The sequence below is a fragment of the Pavona decussata genome, unplaced genomic scaffold (assembly GCF_977016875.1).
Source record: "Pavona decussata unplaced genomic scaffold, jaPavDecu1.1 SCAFFOLD_228, whole genome shotgun sequence".
NCBI lineage: Eukaryota > Metazoa > Cnidaria > Anthozoa > Scleractinia > Agariciidae > Pavona > Pavona decussata.
The window spans coordinates 406,829-430,022 of NW_028145633.1; the positions used below are offsets into that span (position 1 = coordinate 406,829).

General features: G+C 37.7%; 2 protein-coding genes across 3 annotated transcripts in view; both read left to right on the forward strand.

The window, feature by feature from the left end:
• The first annotated feature begins 73 nt into the window (after positions 1–73).
• LOC146458791 (adrenodoxin-like protein 1, mitochondrial) lies at positions 74–6,325 on the forward strand. The gene is made up of 6 exons (XM_085090291.1): positions 74–286; positions 1,121–1,175; positions 2,423–2,529; positions 3,679–3,766; positions 5,179–5,231; positions 5,900–6,325. Exons 1-6 carry the CDS (start codon positions 169–171, stop codon positions 6,001–6,003), a joined length of 525 nt encoding a protein of 174 aa, XP_084946417.1. The 5' UTR covers positions 74–168; the 3' UTR covers positions 6,004–6,325.
• A 5,799-nt stretch (positions 6,326–12,124) lies between these two features.
• LOC146458792 (oxysterol-binding protein-related protein 9-like) overlaps positions 12,125–23,194 on the forward strand; it is a 28,781-nt gene continuing 17,711 nt past the window's right edge. For both annotated transcript variants that reach the window (XR_014858120.1, XM_085090263.1), the window contains exons 1-7: positions 12,125–12,274; positions 14,755–14,805; positions 17,269–17,347; positions 17,677–17,753; positions 18,856–18,963; positions 20,173–20,220; positions 20,878–20,907. Coding sequence is in view for 1 of the 2 variants with exons in the window: in XM_085090263.1 (XP_084946389.1) it covers positions 12,164–12,274; positions 14,755–14,805; positions 17,269–17,347; positions 17,677–17,753; positions 18,856–18,963; positions 20,173–20,220; positions 20,878–20,907 (504 nt within the window). In the remaining variant the exon portion in view is untranslated. The remainder of the gene's footprint in view (positions 12,275–14,754; positions 14,806–17,268; positions 17,348–17,676; positions 17,754–18,855; positions 18,964–20,172; positions 20,221–20,877; positions 20,908–23,194) is intronic.

The following is a 23,194-nucleotide window of genomic DNA, read 5'->3' on the forward strand; positions in this document are numbered from 1 at the left end:
AAATAGCTCGGTTACTAAGTCAAACGCAAGCGCACAATGATATGACCGCTGACAACAAACCTCGTCACCAGGTCTTTCTCCGTTTTCAATATGGCGGTTCGAAGAGGCACAGTGATGTAACAAAACAGTTTGTGTCAGCAATGTTTTATAAAATAGCTTTATTCCATCATGATGTTGATTCCAAGAAGTGCACTGCTATGGACTCAAGTGAGAAACGTCATACGATCGACGGCTCTTTTGAGACTGAAAGCCGCTCCAAAGAGACTCAATTTTCACACACGTGCAGGTTACTGCTCAAATTGAAACCAATACTTTATTTATGTTGTAACAGTTGTTTTTATGAGTATATGTGATTTTGCTATTATTGTGCGTTTTAACTTTAATCTTGGAAAGTGTTTTGCCCAATCTAAATTTCTGCATTATTTCAGTGTAGGCGAAAAGGAATTTTATGCATGTCAAAATGATTGCAAACTCAATTCAATTCAATTCAATTCAATTTATTAAAGCACATTTTTCACGAAGGTAAGGCAAGAATGCACTAGCCCGCAAATACCATAGGCTAATCTAGGCGGGTAGTGCAGTTGATTAGTATATATTTACAGAATATAATTTAAAGATATACCAATAATTAATGTGTAATAAGTTAAGTAAAAAGTAATGACTGTCTAAATTAAAATTAAGAAAGTTTCATATTAGCTAATCATACCACTGATATTTGAAGTTTTTAATCAGAGTGTTGACGTCAACATAAATATCCTCTTGATCAAGAAGTTTTAGTAATCTGGTCTGAAGGCATTTCTTAAAGGAGGCTTTAGTTTTTGCACGGAAAGATTCCGGTAATTCATTCCAGATTTTACAACCTAATCTCGAAAATGAGTGGCTCAGCCATAGTATAACGTATAGTTTTTTCCAGAATGATTAACATACTTTTAGGAAAATTAAACTACTTTGGTTTAAATAAATATTATTGAATAGATATTATGTTTTGTTGTGTTATATAATGTTTTTTATTTTGACTTAAGATGATTTCAAACCAACCTCTTTTCATAATTCCTGTTTATTTATGAGGTATGATACGAAAGAAGTCAACAAGCATTTTCTTTTTTTTTTTTTTTTTTAGGACCGCTCTTTAGTGGGGAATATGAAATGAAAGACCCAAAGTCACCAGATGAGATGTAAGTATCATACTGTCAGTAATGCATTAGTTATTTCCAAAACAGGCTAATATAGCATTTATACAATGTACATCACCAGGAACTCCCAGCTATTGAATCTCCCACTTTTTGAAACTGAAACAAAGAACCTGCTACTATTGAACTGTCAATAATGTCTGGAATTTCTTACAACCTTGATTTAAACTCTGCAGTACATTGCCAACTGTTAAGATGATTTTAAAATGCTACCTCCTAAAAAAATCCTTAGAATCATAAAACTTTATTTTCATTCTGATTGTTTTTATAAGCTTTAATTAGTGAATAATTTATGTTAACATATTTTGTAATATATATCCTTAGATTTCATGCCAAGATTCAAAAGTTAGAACCAACTAGCCTATACCTGCCAACTCTCATGCATTATGCGTGAGTCTCACGCCTGCGGACTTAAGACATCGATCTCACGCATCAAGGACAATTTCTCACGCCTGACTCACAAATCCGGACGAGTTGTTCTAAAAAAACTTCATTTCATTTCAGACTTGTTATGTATTATTTATTTGCTCTTTATAACAATCGCAAAAAGCTGACTTGCGTTCGCGGCTTTGCGGCTCTCTCACGTGGGGAAAAATCAAGAAAAAAATCAAGAAAAACCTCTGGGACCAGGGTAACAATCCGTTCGAATCGTAAGTGTTCAAAGGTCGTGGAAATATCTTCGGACATTCTCGGCAACGTTCGGAAGTCTACGGGAAATCGTCGGAAATCTTCAGAAGTGGCTCGGACGTTTTCGGAAATCCCGCTCATGACGAGGCAAAAATCTCACGCGTTTGACTCAGAAAAAGTTGGCAGGTATACTAGCCTGTGAACAGGCTCCCATGTGGGGTATAGGGCAAAAAGAAAAATCAGTGAGCGGGGTGAGCTGAGCGCAGTGTGGGGGCAGGAAAGAAAGAAAGGAGCTCCCTTCCTTTCCCACCCCTAATGGCGCTTGCTCCCAGACCGCGCTAATGGGTTGTTCTGCTTGCCAATTTTTCTTTTCACCCTATATATGCCCCACTTGGAAGCCTGTCCACAGGCCAGTTGAACCAACTTGTAACGGTACTACGGGAAAGAAGAGCTTGATAGCTTTCAACTGAAAGGTCACATTTTTAGGATTTCATATAAAGACTGAAAAGTTGGAACGACCTGGCTTGTGCAGCTTAGAAAACAGTATCACTGGAGAAAAAATGCTCAGACTCATAATAGCTTTAATTTGGAACTTTTTTTTGCAGCGTTAATGTGACTTTCATTGATCGTGATGGAAATCCAACACCAGTTAAGGGGAAAGTAGGAGATAACTTGTTATACCTGGCCCACCGTTATGGCATTGAAATGGAAGGTATGCATTAAAATATTAAACCCTACGACTATGGTATGACGATTGTGTTATATTAAATCCTGCAACTATGGAACTTTTCTCAACCTTTGATCAGGGATTTAAAAAGGGGATATTTCTATTTCTAAATTTCTATTTAATAAAGATTGATTTCACCACACGCCTTACAAAAAAAAAAATGAGTGGAAGGAAAAGTGTTACTGGGGTGAGGAAGCCTTAGGAGAAACCATAGGGACTATAGAATAAGGCTTCCTGATTACAGTGCTGTTACATATAATGTTTAAAGACTGTGAGACGGTTGATACAATTACAGTTGAGACAATCATAAACGAATAGACAGAAAATGATCAATAAACATTAGAGAAAAAAATAATGTGCAACACTAAAAATGATGATAACAGATTTAGTAGTTGCTATAGATATATTTTTGAAGGCTAGATTTAAAGGAGGAAAGAGATACTGAGTCACAAATGTCTTTATCTTTAGAAAGGGATAAAATAACATCTTTTACATTATTTTATTTAACAAGCTGTCAACCATCCCCAACATTGGCTGTCAGTTTGCCTATGCTGACTGTTGGCTGGTGGTCAGTGATGAGATGGTCTTCATTTTAACCATACTTTTAATCCTTAAACTCCTTGTCTCTTCCCTCAGTATATAGTTTTGGGAAAGCAAAGGGGGTGGGATGTCTGATCCACGGCTATTTTAACCAATTTAATGTGTAACATGTTTTAATGAAATTTGATGCATCATTGAAATCATGAATAACTGTTATTGCGAGGGTACCTACAGTCACATTATAGACTCTGCTTCTTTTATACTCATTAATTCTATCTCTTTCATTGCTTGCTTTGATTTTTTCCCTTATCATGTGTGTCATAAAAAAACACTTTGCCCCTATATATGTATAATTTATAAGGTGGGAACAAGTTCTTTCCAACTAGCCCTTCCTTTGGCAACTCGCTGTGTGTACCATTATAGTTTATATGGGCATCAAAGCTCTAGATTGATCATTGCTTTGTGAATAGGTGAGAATTAGGTTAAAACTAGACAGTCATGTTTTAAATAATTATTAACTATTAAATTAACTAACTATCAGTGGACCTCATTCATGTCAGATAAGTATCAAGGCAGTTATTTTTGTTTTATAAGGAGCCTGTGAAGCATCCCTAGCATGTTCAACATGTCATGTGTACGTTAAAGAAGACTACCTTGATCATCTTCCGGAACCAGATGAAAAGTGAGTATTGTCTTGGGGCAGTAAATATGATGTGATGTTAAGTTACATGTATGTCAGCCTCAGGTGACCCATAATGCTAAAAAATAAGCCAGAGCTTGGCCTGATTTCTGTGGTACTGTCCTGGATGAGACACCTACACTGTATCTATCATAAAATATCCTACAGTATTTTGTCCCAGTACCTATTTAATTTGATCTGAATATGAATATATGAAACACATATTTTGAACTGTGGATGAAAGATTAAATACGAGAAAGATTCTCGCAGTTAGTATGCACCTCAGACAAGCAATTGCGAAAAGAAAGCCTGAAATCCTTCAGGGGTATATTACAAACTCACAATTTGACCATCTTCCAGTTGGTTTGATAGCTCAGTTTGTTTGTAATATACCCCTGAAGGATTGCAGGCTTTCTTTTTGCAACTACTTGAGTTGCGTATTAACTGCGAGGATTTTTCTTGTATTTTAGTAATTTGAACTGGGAGGAGAAATACTATGTGGAGTTACAACTTACTGTATTTTTAATGTCTTAAAAAATGTGGAGACTAACCTTAGCTTAGATATTGTCTAATCACTTGACTTGTGTAATGTATTAACCATTTAACCCCTAATATCAAAGAACAAATTCGCGTAATATATACTGTACAATGATCTAGTCCCCATACTTTTCTTATAAAAGTACTAGGGAGAAGTTATTAAATTACCGGTAGAACAAGAAAATTCACCATAATTGATAATATATTTCAATTGTTAACTCTGGTGACCTCAGGGTTAATGAATAAGTATTGATATTACAAGGAGAAAATTAATTTGATGCTGATCACTGTTAGGGCTTCAAGCTTAACTACCACAATGGAATGCCTTTTTTCATTCAATAAAAGTTACATTATATGAGCCACAGCTGCCCAGACAGCCAGAGGTCAACCTGTTTTCTTTCAGTAGCATTATTTGTAGTGCAACACAATCCCGTCCGGCAAACTAACTCTCACCCCTTAAAAAAACTCACGCTCTCACTGAGCCAAGTCCTCTGCTAACACATTGCAACTGGCCTCTCACTGTCACCACATGAAAATGCAGGAAATACAAGCCATTCTTCACAAAAATCATAAGATTGTTTGTGATGAAAAGCCTTGAAGACAAGTCACCTTCTTAATGCAGTCTATCCTGCCTACTTAGTTCTCTTTCACTCTCTAAATTGTATAATATAAAAATTTAAGATCAACGAAAGGCATACATGTAGGATACAATAATTACCCAGTAACTCTACACAACATTATACTCATAGGAAGAAAAATACTTCATATGGAAAATGCATCAAAGAGGTGTCAGCAATTCTGGGGTGCTGACTAATATATAGCTTTCTTTTAATTTTAATTTGTGCTTCTTATTATTATCTTTTTTGTTTTATTTTCAGGGAAGACGACATGTTAGATATGGCTCCATTTCTTCAAGAAAACTCAAGATTAGGTATGTATTGTAGTCATGCACAATTTGTTCCTCTAGTTCTCTAGTTCCAAGTTTTTTTTTCTGAGATGGAAATTATGGTGCGATGAAGATGATGATCCATAATAACATGGTGATAATGACCAATGACATAGTGATGATGATGATGACGATGACGATGACGATGACGATGGTGATGGTGATGATCAATGATCATGAACCTAGTTTAATAGCCTTAGCTATTACGAGTCTCCTGTTGCTCAGTGGTAGAGCAGCCAAACTAGTCTTAGGCTCAAATCCTTATAGGAGCACTTGGATTTCCTTTTTCCAAGTGTGCCTATGTTGTCACTGAATAATACATCATTCTCGATCATAGTAATGTTGACAATAATAATGTAATTTATTGATATGCAGGTTAGTTTCTAAAGAAACTGTTGTGCTGTATCAGTAGGAGAGTGGAATGAACATTTTTATCAATAGAGTTGATAACTAAAGGTAATTTGGCCACCATAAAGAGATTTGAGTGCTGACGTTCATAATTTGCATTAGCCCTTCATCATAGCGAATGACGAAGGGTGAATGCACAAGACATCAGCTCTTTCAAGAATCTCTTTATGGTTGCCAAATCACCTAGTTTGTTATCAACTCTTGTGATAAAACCAAATTTATATAATTTACTGTTGTGTTTTTAGGTTGTCAGATAATTCTTACCAAGGATATGGAAGGTCTTGAAGTGACTCTACCAAAGGCAACCAGGAACTTTTATGTTGATGGACATGTTCCACAACCTCATTAATCTTAGAACAACATATGGAAATTTTAATAATATTGTACATGTCTGTATAAATTTACGTTTTATTTTGTGTTTGGTGTTGATTTGCATTAAATTTAAGAGTGAAGATTTATATTTGCTCAGGTAATTTTGCGCACATGAAACCTTGTGAATGTTTGCAAAATTGATGTACATACCGGTATAATATTCGCTTGAGGTTTAAAATGCTATTTTACAAGGCTAAAAAGTTAAAAAAAAATTAAAAAACCAAACGTTTTTGACTAATTAAGTCATTTTCAGGATTTGCAAAATTATTGTAAGTTGAACATGATATGCTTAAACTGTCTATTGCTTTCCCTTTGTTTTTTACTTCTTAAATGTATGCTAATTTAAACTGAAGAGTTAAGGCCAGTTAATTTGTTACATTATTGCGTTCGACGAAGGAGAACGCAAGCCTAATTTCGTTTTTGCGTCCTGTGTCTTTTGAGTTGGTGTGCCTGTGTACGGCTATGCAGAACTTTTCGAGATTGCTGTAAGGACACCCAAATAGCCCCCCCGCTTCAGTTTTGCAGGGGCATGTGTCGGCCGGGAAACTGGTGCGAACTTATGACGACTCTGACCTCGTTTTCGCGCTAGAGCCATCTTTTTAGTCTCGTTTTCGTATAAGAGTCGCCCCCTCGTTTTCGCGCTAGAGCCATCTTTTAATGTTGCTAGCGGGTCGAGTTTCACGTCTTGCGTGCTTGCTTGGGAGTTTGCCCTTTTCTTGGCGTTTGGTGTGCTTGCTTGTCGAATTCTGGACTGTGCTTCCTGGCTGTGTGGACTGTTATCAGATAAGTTGTGTTGTTTACGCTTGAAGTTAGAGTTACTGGCATTTGGAATCTTGCGAAATTATTGCGACAGCTTATCGATGTTCAGTTCCTTCGTTTCAGCGGGAGTGGAGTTTCACGTTCTTGTATCGCTTTTTGTGTGCTGGCTGGACGGCTGTGCTTCGTTAGGGAAGTTGCGTTGTTTAAGTTAGAAAAAAATACTTTCGGGTTAAATTTAGATTTATCAACGCCTTCACGAAGTGTGTACGACTGCGAAGACACATGGATAAGTTCAGCGTAGTGTTGTTTACCCGTTTCACTACAAGAAACCAACGCTGCCTTGCGCTGACTAAATCAAGAGACAAGTTGCGTAGTTTCAGCAAAATATATTACATTTACTTTCGGAGATGTGTAGCTCGGCAAGTAATTTACTTACCGAGTTATGTAGATCGGCAAATGGCCATGATTTGTGGTCACCAAAGCAAAAAGTTGCCGAGTTGTGTAGCTCGCAAATGGCCATGATTTGTTTCGAGAAAAGCAACATTCCTAGTGCGAGTGAAACGAATTGGTGAAGTTGCAATGGCAAACACTTTATCGAGTCATTCGATTATAAGGGATTGCAAGCACTCGGTGGTACCCAGTTTTTGTTATTGCAAGGCAACGTTGGTTTCTTGTAGTGAAACGGCCACAGTTCGGTTCCGTTTTACGGGGACCAACTCTGCGAGACAGCCGCCAACTTTGTTTGCGTTTTTAATTTTGTTGGAGCGATGGATGTGCGCACGTGTATGCTCGAGCTGGAAAAAGTTCGCTCTTCAAGCGTTTTCTCGCTTCTTTGCCAATTACAAGCGAAAGTATTGTGCGTTTTTTAATCAAGGAAATGCTGTTTTCGAAGGTTTGATTCAAAAGATTAAACCATAATTATGTGCAGCGTACTGGTTTAGCGAGGTTAAAAGCGATCGCGCGTGTTTAAATTCTCGGCTTGTGAATTAACAGCGGCCAAAAAGTCGCAATATTTTAGTTTCGCTTCATTCACTATTAAAACTGGGTTTAGTGAACAAGTTATCCAGTCATCTATCAGTGGAAGATACGGTTACAATCTGAATCAGTTGATAGAAAATGGAGAAAACGTGACATTGCCTTTTGAGATGATCTCAATATTTATGCAAATTTGTAACGCTACGCCGAAGATGTCTCGTGGCGGCTTTCAATGTCTGCTCAAAGGCAATGGCATATGAACGGCCACGTTGAAGTTTACCCGGTTCCTTGCCGAATTCTACCGTAAATGTTGTACGCTTTAAAATAAGGAAATGCTTTTTTCGAAGTTTTCATTCAAAAGATTCAAGTACAATCAAGTATAATCTCGCGTTGCGTACTGCTTACGCAGCAAATATATTTTTATATATTTTTTCTTTCATTTAGTATATTTTAGCTATTTCTTTATTGAGTTGTTTATTTATTTATTAAGTTGTTTATTTATTTATTTATTTATTTATTTATTATATAATTATCAATCTTTTGGCTTGTATTCCTCCATTAACGTGAAACTCAACTCCCGCAACAAACAAAGGAAATGAACATATCGTTATGCTTTCGCAAGATTCCAAATGCCAATAACTCTAACTTCAAAAGTAAACAATGCATCTTCCCTGATAACAGTCCACACAGCAAGGAAGCACACTCCAGAATTCGACAAGCAAGCACACCAAACGTGAAGAGAAGGTCAAACCCGACAAGCAAGCGCACCAAATATCCATTATATTATAAACACTAGGTTATACAATGATAACATTTTTTTGCAATTTAAATCAACATGTGAAAAATATCTGGCAGTTAATGTAACTTTCTTTTCCCAAATGGTCGAACGCATCTCACTAATCTCTGATTACTACTAGTTAAATATTTTAACGATGCGCTGCATTTACCAAGAGCACGATGCATAGACTGCTGGTATTACATGTACGTTGAACATTTGCAGAGCTGGAAATTCTTTGTAAACGAGAGTGCAAATGTTAAATTTCACACAGTACTGTACATTCTAGTCTAAAGTAAGGGTTACTATAGAATGGTAAATCCGAGACTTTGTTACCTATAAGAAATCTGAGCCAAGACTTGGATCTGAGAGCTTCTGAGTGCTGGACCATTTTCAAGTCGATAGAGCGAAAAAGGTTGTCATTCTACCTGCATGTGCCCGTTCTCTCATCGCTACTCACAGAAATAGAGTAGAACCTTTCTTTTCTTGCTTGACAGTTTTGCGAGACCTCGAGACTCAAATATTCAAAATTTGAAACTTCGAGATTGTCCAAATTCTAGCGAGCATGGGATTATGAGCTGCTAAGTACTTTAAATTGCTAGAATTGGAGATGGGTTAATATATTTTTTGAGACTAGCCATCTTTGAGAGATTGTTTGCTTGTGTTCTGGTGCTATGCAAATTTTCTTAGCAAAAAAGACAGAAACATTAATTTGTTATTCACCTGCAGCAAATTTAAGGTGAGACTAAAAAATGAACACTGAAATTGTTTTTGGAAAGTTTATTCTTCTGTTAATGCCAGTCTGACATGAGATAAAACCACAAGAAAAACGTCAAACCCCAACAAGTAACAATTTTACCTTGCAACGAATGTTTGGTTTATGAACTAAAGGTAAATTGGCCACCATAAAGACATTAGAGTGCTGACGTCTCGAGCGTTAGCCCTTTGTCAGAGCGAATCTGACGAAGGCTAACGCTCGAAATGTCAGCACTCTAATGTCGTTACGGTGGCCAATTTATCTTTAATTATCAACTCTGTTGATAAACCAAATAATCGTTTCTATTCCCCACTGATGCAGCACGGAAGTTTGTTTAGAAACTACAACCCCTTTATCCATTTTTATCTTGCGTCTTTATCTTTATCTTTATTACAATTCAATGGCAAAAAATAAGTTCATACAGTGAATTAAATAGAGCCATAAGGATAGCCTACAAAAGAGTCGGAGACCCCATACAAGGCAGACCACCTAAAGAAACCCTCCCAAGAACCGTTATAATTTAAAGATAGAAAATTAACTAAATAAATATTATTACAATATAAATATATATATATATAAAAATGGAAAAATCAATTACATAATTCTAGAAGATAGGAAATCCGTTACTCCCCTTTTAAAGCTAGAGATACTTGAAGCTTGCCGTACAGAAAGTGGTAACACATTCCATGTGTCAACAATCCTATTAAAAAAGCTAAACTTAAAAGCATCAGTCCTTGCATAGTTCTTCTTCAGTGTAAGATCATCCCTTCCCTTAAAGAGTACCCCTCAGGATCTGAATAAAACTAAACATATGGGGAAACATCTAAATTAATGTACCCATTAAGGGCTTTATAAAAGAACAAAGCATCCAACAAAAAACGTCTATCCTTTAGGGATAACAAGTTCAGCATTTCTCTTCTAGTATCATACTCAATATCCGTCTTCAATGTAAGCTATGTAGCTCTTCGTTGAATTCTCTCCATTTTTGTCGACATTTCTAGCTGTGTAAGGTGACCAGACGACAGTGCAGTACTCCAGTTGGGACCTTACTAAGGCAGAGTACAGGGTTCTCAAGGTGGTTCTCAATCGTCTGATTGGTTTTCTTTCCCAACACAGTAAACATTGAAAGTGAGAAGTGATCATCGCAGTGAATTTTCCAATTTATGCAATCGGAAATTAGAGGCCTGAAAAAAATTCAGGCTTCAACGGGATTCGAACCCGTGACCTCCGCGTTACTCTACCAACTGAGCTATGAAGCCACACATTGGGAGCAAGGTCAATTGTGGGTTCCCATTTTCCCGTGAGAGGAGTGAAATGATGTAAAGTATATGAAATGATGATTCCAATTGCATAAATTGGAAAATTCACTGCGATGATCACTTCTCGCTTTCATATATGAATCATTTCATATACTTTACATCATAGTAAACATTGATAGCTCAAATTAATAATTTGTCTTGCGTTGTGAAGCATTGATGTTGATAACAGCGTTTCCACCTCTATCCTGCTGGTCTTCATCAGGCCATGAAAACGACTATATGAAGAATAATAGAAAAAAAGTCACATTTTTTCAAGCACGAGAAGTTCATGTTCGTTTCAGCGAGGGACCACAAACAGAATCGCGATCTTTAATTCGTCACGATTGTTCAAGACCAAGCTGATTAGCGACCGGCTCTAAATCGGCTCTTAATCAACTTGAAAGGAAATTTCGCTTGTGTGCAAATTTAAAGGGAAGAAAAAGACACGCTCGCAAATCCTACGCCGAGAAATCTTTGGACATCTTGAAATAATCTTTTAATAACTGGTATCGATCTGTCTGTCCGAAATATAACCACGATTTCCAATCTATAATGCCTAACAAGAGCTCGTACTGTACCTTTCCCGTTAATCAGATTATCCTGTAAATGTTCATGAATGTGAACGTGTTGTTTTGCCGGATGGTGTGTCGTACTAATGTACGGAGTTCCACTGCAAACTCAGACTGATTTGGCTGAAAAACGAGAAGAAACATTCTATAGCGTTTTCGCTGTTTGACTGACAATAAGATATAAATTAATTCGAATTAAAAAAAAAAAAAAAATAGCCAAAGCTAGCATTTCTTAGAAGGTGACAATTAACCACTAAATTTAACAGTATAACATCCCATTTTTTTTAAAAGCCCCATCCGCCATCCGCCATCCGCCATCCGCCATCCGCCATTCGCCGTCCGCCGTCCGCCATTCGCCGTCCGCCATTCGCCGTCCGCCGTCCGCCATCCGCCATTCGCCGTCCGCCATCCGCCACTCGCCATTCGCCGTCCGCCGTCCGCCGTCCGCCGTCCGCCATCCGCCATTCGCCGTCCGCCATTCGCCGTCCGCCATCCGCCATTCGCCGTCCGCCGTCCCCCATTCGCCGTCCGCCGTCCGCCATTCGCCGTCCACCGTCCGCCGTCCGCCATTCGCCGTCCACCGTCCGCCCGTCCGCATCCGCCTGTCCGTATCCGCCCGTCCGTATCCGTGAAATCAGCCTTGTTCTTTTTTTAGATTATTTGCTTTACAATTTTTTTTCTGATTAGATCCTTCACTACAGGATCCGGTACTTTTATTTTGTCGCGGTGGTCCTTGCAAACACAGTTTATCACTGGTTTTTACTTTTACAGAGTCCCCATTTAGGACAACGTTTACAACAGTTCGCGTTACGCATTTCGTGTGCAACGCACCGAAAAGTATTTCCAAATGACAACCCATCCGGGCCGAGTTTACCGTTCAAAATATATCCCATCCGAATTCCCCATCCGACATCCCATCCACTTCCCATCTTTTTATTTCCCTGCGAAATCTGGGAACGAACGTACAACAGGCCGCGAAGGATTGGGGCCAAGATGATTCCAAGATGGCGGTGGTGATGGAAGGACCTCTTTCCAAATGGACGAATGTTGTAAAAGGATGGCAATACCGATGGTTCGTTTTGGACGACAATACAGGACTTTTGTCCTACTACACGGTCAGTACAATATCTACGTACATAACGTTCATTTTCCCTACCTGTTTTCAACAAAACTGTGCGTGAAGTTAAGCTTACATTCTCGTACAAAACATGCCACAGACTCGAGTAGGCTTTCCCATGACACCCTAATTCTAACGAGCCTATACGATTTTTATTGTTAAAAGGTAGGGTATTATGATTTGAATGTAAATAGCAAGCGAACAAAAACTAGTTTTTATGACACAAATTTCGTTAGTTATAAATTGATATGTTATTGGCAAAGTTTAAAGTTTCATTTAAGACTTATAAAAGAGATTTGTAAAAAAGGTTATACCGTCATGTTATAAGCATGTGATATGGTGCGTGTAAAATGGACACACATATTTTTCACTCAAAAAATTAGATTTCTTCCATATTTTTCCTTTCTTTGGCGTTTGATACTCTTGCAATATTGTGTTATTGTGGGAAATATTTCTCTTCTCTCCCATGGAAGGTTTGCTTCAACATGGATCCACTTAATTTTACGTACAATGATTTCTCATTGGAGATAGGGACAGGGGTATGAATATTTTCTGATTGAATGTGGGCAGAGAACCAGAAGCGTTTGCCTTGGTTAGTATGACAGCTGGGCAACCCATGAATCAACCCATGATCTTGGCTTGAACAAATAATTTGTCAAGCAATAAAGCTTAGTTGTATTGTTTTGTTCTAGAAGATAGCCATACCCTTCACATGGATTTGGTTTGGACTTTTTCACCCCACACCTGTGAAAATTCTAATTGAGCTTCCTACTTTCCTTGTTGAGATCCCCTCCCCTCTCCCCCATCTCTTTGAATTTTGATTTTCAGTGACCTTCTTAAGGGAGGTATGAATATTTTATGATTTTATGGAATCACTCTTTGCAAGAGAAAATAAGGGGACAGAGAGGGAGACTGGGCCCAGTATAGCCCTTGGGATATGTGAATTTCACTTATAATAAGTTATTTTTAGACGTTGTGAAAACCGAAGTCTGTTCCCCAGGACGTCCACAAACGTATCTAGACAACTGCAAATGCCATTTGGGAAAGCCATACTGAACATTCAACAGTCGGCATTACACAATGCGACATTGGCATGTTCTGATAACCTCCCATGATGTTACACTGCAGGGTCCGAAATTGCGCTTTCCTGGTCGCCAATGGGACTAAAAATTTTGCACAGGCGACCAGAATTTCACAACTGGTCGCCAGCGGGCGATTAGCTATTTCATGCCACAATCATTATACAAACAATAACTTTGATTTTCAGCCAAATCGATTAAAATAAAATTCAAAGCCGCCCGCTAATTGGTCACTTACTTTTTACCTTTCGGCTGATTTTGAAGTATAAAACCAATTTTCCTGTTGTTGTAAATCTACCACAACGTTTCACAGCTACGATCAGCGAGTTTGTATTTAATCTTATTCGTTAGCTGAAAAATCGCCATTGCGGCCTTAAACGCGTTCTCATCGTTCTGATTCTTAAAAGAAAAATTGGCAACCAAAAAGTTTGGTTTGTGTTTCGCTGCGAAGGAAAAATGTTATTGACACTTTTTGGCGACCACATTTTTTCATATGCCGACGCCAGTTAGCGCCTGCCTAAAAATGTTAATTTCGGATCCTGCACTGGCCGTTTGCATTTAGACAATGTCTAAAAATAAATTAAGTGAAATTCACATATCCCAGCCAATGTCCCTTGTTTCTGTCTCTGTCCCCTTATTTTCTCTTGCTCTTTGCTAACTTTGATGTGCCTAAACGTCCTGCTAATTACAGTGTATCACTCCCACAGTCTGTGGGGATGACATCACACAGAGTGGGTGTGATCACACAACTTGCACAAGGGTCGGGCTATTCAAAGGACACACTATCCTCTCAATCACTATCATAAAGAATGAGACAATTCATACTTTCTAGCTGCCTTTAGTTAGTACATTTCTTCGCTTCAAATCAACTGTCCACCCAGCTCTAGCTTCGCAAGGTTTTGTGAGTCACATATTTCTAGTTTTCTTTTGCTCAAGATTTACTTACTTTGATGTGGCCCTAAAAAGAGTAGAGTGATGCATCTGTCAATCCTAGTATTACCCACCCCCCCCCCCCCCTTGGGCATTAGTGGGGCATCTTTCCAATCATTGCCTGTCTCATGGATCAAACATGAGCCTACCCAGTCTGCCATGGGCATTTGACGACCTTGTGATTTTCACCTCACAGCACTGGTACTTGTAACAATGACAATAAATTTGCTGTTAACTTAATTTCTAAGGAGGCTAAAATCTGTGGGAGGAGCATGGATATTTTCTGGAACTATACATTTTAGAGACTTTTGGAGAACACTCAGATTCACATTATCACCAACAATTTTATATGTCCTTGCCTCCAATCTTGCAAGCAGTTTTTTGAAGAAGACATCTTCAGGATACCTGGACAACCTTATAACTGAAACATTGATTTATTGCAATTTACTGTACATATTGTTTTCTGTAGTCCAAGGAGAAAATGATGAGAGGAACAAGAAGGGGTTGTCTTCGTCTAAAGGTAAATAAATTTAATCAAGTTAAAGGGATACTCTAGACCCCAAAACAACTTTCCAAATTCAGAAAGCTCATGACCCAAATAAAAGATATTTACCAAAATTGGAGTTCAATCTCCGCTATTTTGCCTAGGAAAACGAAAAGTTTCTCACCATGGGATTCGAAGCAGCGCTTGGGCCGAAAACCGGAAATGACGCAGAAAGAAGAACTCGCCAAACCTTTTCCGGTTAGATTCCCCTGGATTTCTTTAGCAAGATTCGGTAAATGGCTTGATTTTAAAATTCCAAAATATAATGTATAGTTCGCGTTTTGAGGAAAATTCAATAACACCATATCGATTTATAGTTGCTTGATGCTTAATTCTAGTAACAATGGTGAAGGTCTCCATAATTGGCATTTCTTTCGGGTTTTGTACGGATGGTTTGGACACACGCGATTCGATTTGTTTGCTAACCCCACGACCTCTGCTCACTTTTCTGAAGACTGTTCTCAACCACAAATGATCATAGCTGAAAGAAAGGAAGAAAGAAAGAAAGATGAAAACTCACAAAACGCCATTTCAACCTTGTTTTAAAGAAGGACTATCAGAAAATAAGAGCATAGGCCCGATGGAGGACAGCACGTCCAATGAAGCCGCTCGCGCCAGACAGATCACAAAACAAGCTACTCCACCAGAACTAGGGTTCACTGTATGTTTGAAAAATAATAAAAAATTGTTATTGCAGTGCAGCCTGAAGAAAACTAGCATTAGCCGATAATGATACTTAAGCTTACCTTTCGAACACACGTAGTATCGCAGTTATTTCATTAACCTTGTTCTGTTCAGGTACGCGACTGTCATATTCGCTGTATACGCAGCGCAACAGGGCAAAATGACCAACAACGGTGAACACCGTTTTCTAAATCAGCATAATATCAAAGATGACAGGCCTTGTTTTGCTTTAAAATGGAAAACAGTGAAAAATTGCCAATCACATTACTTAGCGGAAAAAATCTCTGTAAAGTGAGCTCGAATGCAGTACTATAGAACGCAATATGGCATGAAAGGTTAAACTCGTTTAATATCCCAAAAGGCCCAGTACAACACGATCAGGATGACTCCAGAATTTATTTATGTGCTTAGTCTTCGTCGTAGTATTGCTGTTTGTACAGGTACCGCTCCTGTAAAGTGTGAATCGTTACAATGAAAGCTGCCCACATCTCCAAGCTTTCGCTGAGCTTTGTACGCTGTGTCTCTATTCTGCTCTATTAATTGCTATTAAACAGGCCAAAAAATATAACTAAATGACCAAACTAAATTAGATTTCAAATAACAACGCCGTACCATAAAAAGGAAACTTTAATGCTACTCAAAACTTATTCAATCGCCAATGAAATCACATTGCGGATGTGAAATACACCGAATTTGCGATAGAATGCATAACTGGTCGCTTACCAATCCGCTCTAAAACACCTCTTCGCACTCATTTTGTAGAGTCCGTAACCGAGGTCACTTCGCTGTTGCACGGCTAAACACATGCGAAAGAGCGCCCTCATAGCTCTGCTCATGTTGTTCCGTCGGCAATTTCGATTGTACTATTTTGTTCAGAAGAAAAACAAGCCAAAGAACTGCGCTAATCACTTAGTCGCTAATCCCCAGAATCCATATTGTCTTCAGTGTTGTAAACAAGAGCGGTTCTTCATTCTACGTCATCGATCACGTGCTCTACCAAAGACGATTTTTACTTCCGGTCTTCAAAACGGGGAAAATTTCGCCTTTCTCCGGCAATTTTCGGCCTTTTACTTTTTCCTTTTGTACTTTTTGTGCCGTTTACCCTTTATTATAGTCCAAATGCTACCTTTTAAGTGAAAGTTGTTTTGGGGTCTAGAGTATCCCTTTAATTCTTTGAGTCTGCTATGAGCTGTTAAAATATAGACCGATACATATATTTATAGGGGTATTCTCTGAGCATTCAAGGGCTACTGTCCATCTGACTGGATGTTTCAGTTTAAAGTAATGAAAGTGTTAAATGGAACAGACCCAAATGCTTTATTCACTGATTTTCTGTCTAAACTGAAACAGCACTGAGAGTAAAGTTATTCTAGATAAACTGAACTCAAGTGCACACGTAGAAATGGAGTATTGAAGAACTGGAACAAAATTTTCCAGTTCTGATCTTCCAGCATGTTAACTAAAGCAACAGAGGTATACCTAATGTTCCGATTTCTTTCTAGAAATTGTCATTCTGTTCAATTCCTTATCCACTATCACTGGCATTTTTTGTGGAATGGTGAACGCTGAGATTTTCATGGTATTCTGATTGTGGAATATCAACAATACATCCTATGGAAATGAACCTTCAATCTTGTTTCGTTTTGGTGGTGGTGTAAAAAAACGAGATCTGCTTAATCATTTCTGATTCAGAACTTTTTAAAATCAAATTTTTGTTCAGAGAAGTGTTACATAACTTGATTGCTGTAATTTTAGGGAGCAAATATTGGAATTGACGATGAAGATGACAGTACTTTTACCATAAGCTGTGACCAGAAAACATTCCACTTTCAAGGTATCAGTAACACATCAAATAACATGTATTTAAAGGATTTTTTAATTTTTATAGACAGTCCAAATGTTAATGTTGGAACAGTCCTATTAAGTGATGACACCACAAAAACTAAGTTTCTGAAATAATGGGATTGGCTGAAATGTTCTGGAAAGGCATGGATGAAAAATGCCTACTTGCTAAAAATCAGTATCTTATTGCAATTTGAGAGTGAGATACTGCCACTGTTATGCTCTCTGATGACTCCACGTAAATCCTTCTAATTTTGCCTCAGTTGCAAACGTGTGGAACAAGAAGGAAGCATTATTCCACTAACATTTCTTTGTCTTTAGCTCGTGACGCAGAAGAGAGAGAACGATGGATTCGAGCTTTGGAAGACACAATCAAGAGACATTCTCAAGCAAGAAAGGTTTGCCAGCCATTTTCTTTCCAGTGCTTGTTCTGTTTTAGTTTACTTTACTTGCATAATTTCAACACTGTAACCTAACACCAGAGCTCTTATCTAAGAGAAGTAGGTCACTAATATATATTTATAACAGAATAAATTTATAACCATTCAAAGTTAACGGGACTGTATACTTTAAAGATAGTTTCTAAGCTGCTTTGGGAGTATAATACTCTGATAATCAGCAACTAAAAACACAAAATGTCACTTGCGCAGTACAAAGGGTGCATATTATTTTTCCAACATTTACAGCAAGTGAGGACCTTTTTTAGAGAATAACAAAACAAGGGATAACAAGCTAAGTTTACTTTGCTTCAACAAGACAAAACACAGTGTAAAAGCGGACATGAACAAGTCATAAACAATATTAACAAAAGTTTACTGACTACCGTATCTAAAACAATTTTGGACGTTGAACCTCTGTGCGAGTACGGAATATTTTTTGTTGTTGTTGGGAGGGGTGTGGGATGGGGGCTTTTTCAAGGGTGGGCAGTTACAGTCGAACCTGTATTAAGCGGTCACCCTCGGGGAATGGCTAAGTGACCACTTAACACAGGTTGCACAGAATACATCACTTACTTGGTTAAGAAAGTTCGGCGGTAAAATGGTATGACAAAGGAGAGCATGGTATTGAAACAGACTGTCTAGTAAATCATTAACGCAACGATTATGCAGCTCATTAGAAGGTCAATTGCCTGGCACGCTATTTGTTACCATATTTAAGTGGTTTCCCTTTACAAGGTGACCGTTTAAAACAGGTCAAGACAATAGAAACAGCTCGCTGGGACTTAGTATAGGGTGACCGCGACCGCTTAATAGAGGTGACCGTTTAATACAGGTCAGGATTACAGTAATTAAGGGAAGTAATTTTTGGGACTTTGGCAACTGACTGCTTAAGAGACTGTGACCTCTTAATACAGGTTCGACTGTATTAACTTTTAGGCTTTCAGGTTGGGCACCTATTCGAAGGTGGGTGGTTAATCGAATAACACTGTATCTGTATCAAAGACTTAAAGCTTTTGCAGCAAGGATTTGAAATTGTGTTCTTTCCATTTTCAAATTGTAGCACCCAATGCCTGGTTTCCAGACCGTGTTTGATCCATCTCAAGAAAATTTGGAAATGCGCTTAGCAGAAGCTGAAGCATATCAGAAGATTCTTGAGCAACAGATCAAGGTATTTATCACCTAATGTGTACCATATGACCTTTGAGGTTTGCTTATTGGGCAATATAACAGAGCCCTATCAACTACATGTATGTCTTGTTAGTTGGTAAAGTAAGTAAGTAAGTGAACTTTATATAAGACAGGGTGGCCCAATCAGCTACGGGGCTGTTATCCTGAGGGACCCTGTATACACCTAAAATCATTGTTAATAGCAAAGTAATGAATTACAATGAACGCTTGTGGTCTAAAAACTTGTGGTCTGAGAAAAAAATTACAATTATATAATTCTAATAAACACTTTTGGGCTAAAATATTACAAGCTAAGATAGATCCCTTCAGCTGGTATAAATTGGAGGATATTCCCCCAAGGTTGAAAGATTGTGAATAGTTAACTGAGAGCTTTTATGGTAACTGTGAACTTCTGACAACAATCTATCATCCAGAGGCGTTATCACCCCAGGTGCCAGCAAGCCAGAAAGGAGTCTGTATACAGTTATAGCCCTCCGAGTAGTTTTTGTAAGATGCATGTTTTATTGAAGTAAAGGGAAAACAGACAGTAAAGGTCAGAGTACACTGTGTGATTGTGATTAATTAAACAGGGGAGCCTAGATGACAAGTTGACTTGTCTCTCAAATTTGTGTGATGTGATTACATTTCATTTGAAAAGCAAGCACCTGAAAATGAGACTTTCTTTCTTTGTTTTGTTCTCATCAATTTAATCAAGTGATGTACAGTGTATATCAAACTGTGCTATCAACCCTGACTGGCTGATTTTGTACCCTACGATCATGTATGACCATGGGTAAACCGCTAGGCAAATGCAAATTGAAGGGCTGTGAGGATATGTGTAGCTGTCTTATGTCAAATTTTAGTTTGATTCTTCGTTTTGTTTAAAAGCGTTAGAGTTTTTGCTTGAGGCCTTCAATTAATCAATTGAAAGAACATTGCTGGATTTTTTTTCTCCAAAGCATGTTGTTCCACTTCTTTTTTCATTTTCTTTCACTGGCTCCATATTTTGTTCCTGTTTTTCTCAAAAACTAAGCATGAACCAGTGGAACAAAATAAAAAAATGATCTCTGACTATATTGAATTTTAAGTGCAAACATTCAGACACTTTTGAACAAAATGAAAAATTGGCAAAAAAATCAACATAAAACAGTTTTGCCATGAATCCTTCAATTACTTTTGACATTCAAGAACCAAATCTGATTCTTTGTAGGCATTATATTCACAAATGAATGCTGATATTGGAGCACAAGATTCAGTGGTGAGTTTGGAAATGGAACATTTTGTCCTAGAAAATGACAAGTTTAAAACTTAGTACCCTGTTTCCCAATGAATTTAGTCCTTAATGAACATAGTTTTACATGTAAATGACTATGAGTACAAAATGAAGGGTTTCCTGAAAACAAAGTTCCCTCAGGTTTTTGGCCAAAAGTCAGAACTGAGCACAGTTGAGCCTCCTCTGTGGATTTTGTGTGCTAAATCCCAGAGGGTTTTAAAGTTTGGGCACAAACTGAAGACCAGTTTAAATACCATTAGTAACAGAAATTTTGCTTCTGGCGGTTTCACTTGATCAAATTTCTTAAAAATTTAGCCTTTAGGCAAAAAACAAAATATTTATTGATCCACATTTAATGTACAAAGTCTGTAGTGTATGCTGATACTGGGAGAGTTTGAAAGTTAACGTTTTCTGGCTTTTTAGCTCCTTTGATTTTGCAGGAAACCCTTCCTCAAAAAACAAAGTGGTTGTTATTCAGTGTTGTTGTTGCAGTTGACCTTAAAAACACCTTTGCAGCCAATCAGAGGGCATGGTTTATGATCAAAAATGTTATAAATACCATATTTCAGTTGATAATTTAATACTTATGAATAGGAGGTTCAGTGTTCTTTACTGTATAGTGTTGGTTCTTTTGTATTTCAGAGATATGCCATCTTGAGGGATACATCCAGCGTAAGTTCATTTTAATTTAAAAGTTGTAATTGAAGGTAAATTCACGGCAATGTAAGTGATGATTTGGCCTTGTCTTTCAAATTTCTCTGAATCTGCTCTAAAAATTGCCATGCATACAGAGAAGGATGTATTATTCAGTAAAGTTATGACACAGGCATACTCCAAAAAAAATCTGAGTGCTCCTATCAGGAGACAAACCTAAGACCTTCTGATTACTGGTTCAGATGCTCTACCACTAAGCTACAGGAGACTCGTGGGAGCTAAGGCCATTAAACTAGGTTCATGGGACAAACATCCTGCATACTGCTAGGATTGCAATGTCATGTGTGGCATATGCACAATGGAAATTTAGGTCGTAGGTGAACTCAACTCAGATTTTTTCCCAAGTATGCCTGTGTCATTTACTGACCAATACATCATTCTCATTTATTCACCAGGCTTAAAATATTCCATCAAATTTATTTCCAGACTAAGGCCTTGTTCAGACAGTCCTAACCAGGGCCCTGTGCCTGGGCACTGAAAGGGACGTTGTTCAGACTCCTTGGTGCCCAAGGAGCAATCATGTTCTCGTTCATCAATTTAGCATCCGCCATTTTGTTTTAATGTTTCAAAGGGAGACCTGAAGAAAAACCGCGATAACTGATATAATCCTGTTCAGTGCTATGCCCATGCTCAGGAATGGTGCCCAAGCACTATTCTCGGAGTTGGTGCCCTTGTCTGGATACAGTGCTCAGAGTTTTGCAACAAAGTGCTATGTTCAGACTAGTGCCCATGTTGTAGGTTAAAATGAATTCAGGTTAAAATGATTTCAACCTAGGTTGATTTGTATTTCCTTTGTTTCAGATGTAAATTACCCAACCTTAACAAAGGAAAATACAAATCAACCTAAGTTGAAGTCATTTTAACCTGGATTCATTTTAACCTACAACACCCATGCCCGGGTCTTGGGCACAGGCACCTGATCTGAATGGGGCCATAGTTCATACTTACATCAGATGGTGATTTGAGGGCTCAAATTCACCCAGCGAGCTTATGATTTTAGTCCAATACATGTAATAATGTCAAGTGATGTTTGATATGATTTCTTTTTGTCCCTGTTAAATTAAAAGCTAAACAATGTTCTAAAAATGTGATAACAAATCTGTGGGCTCTACACTGTACTTTGGCTAAGATAGTTGTTATCATATGTTTTACTTAGAACTTTTGTTGAGCTTAAAGAAAATCACTTTCAATTTGCATGCTGTCATTTGCTATAACTGAATGATTTTTGGAAAAAGTGCCTTTTTTACAAACTCCAAAATTTGCAGGCACCCCTCTCTGTTCCTCCTATAGCTCTTCAGTTATGTTTTCCTTTGAATTCAAGGTTCTGTGGGAGAAAAACAAAAATTTTAGCATCTCATTAGTTAAAATTGCTTACCAGACACCTAGCCCTTGAATAATATTTATTAAAGGACTAAAGATTATACTGTAAATGTTTAGCAATAGGTTGAATTTCAAAGGAAACATCTGATATATTTTTGACAGAATAAAAAAAAAGTTAAACAAAACAAATGAAAGGATGGATCTACTTGAAAGCATCGCTTCTCTTGCTGGTGGTGGTTCTGATCAATCTTTAAGTTATATCTCCGTCTTTTGAGTAGGAATTCAGTTGTAAAGTTCCAGAATCCATAAAAAATGTTTGGAGGTGCAAGGTGCTAATAATTACTAGTCCAAACACAATAAAAACAAATTAAATGTATTGTGGCACATGACTGGATCTTACAGTTACATGTACTAAACAAGCACCTGAACTGAATCTCTCTTTGCTTCAACCTAAACTCATGTTAAGTAGGCTACCAGCACTGAACAACTGCAAGATTGATTTAGCATTGCAAACTTAAGTCAGATTATTTATTAATGAAATTTTATACTTCTCCAAAACAGGTACCTGCCAGCTAAATAATTTCTTTTTATTTTAACGACTATCCTTCAAAACACTGTCCATGCATTTGTTAGGAAAATATCTCTACAGTGTTTAAATTATCTACAAAATGAGATGATTACCAGCAGATACCAGTGCAAATGGGAATCCATTTTTAGGTTACTGAAGGATAAATTTTTGTGGACTCTAGCCAAATTTAGCATTGTTCATATGATGTTAACCTTTTAACTGAAGGTAAAGGTTTATTTTTATTTTATTGATAGCATACCTTGGAATGAAAGATCAGAGCTCTTGCATTGAATGTATAATTTTGGGTTTACCTAGTCTGTCAGGATGAAGAACTTTCTCCATGCAGATCCATTGAGA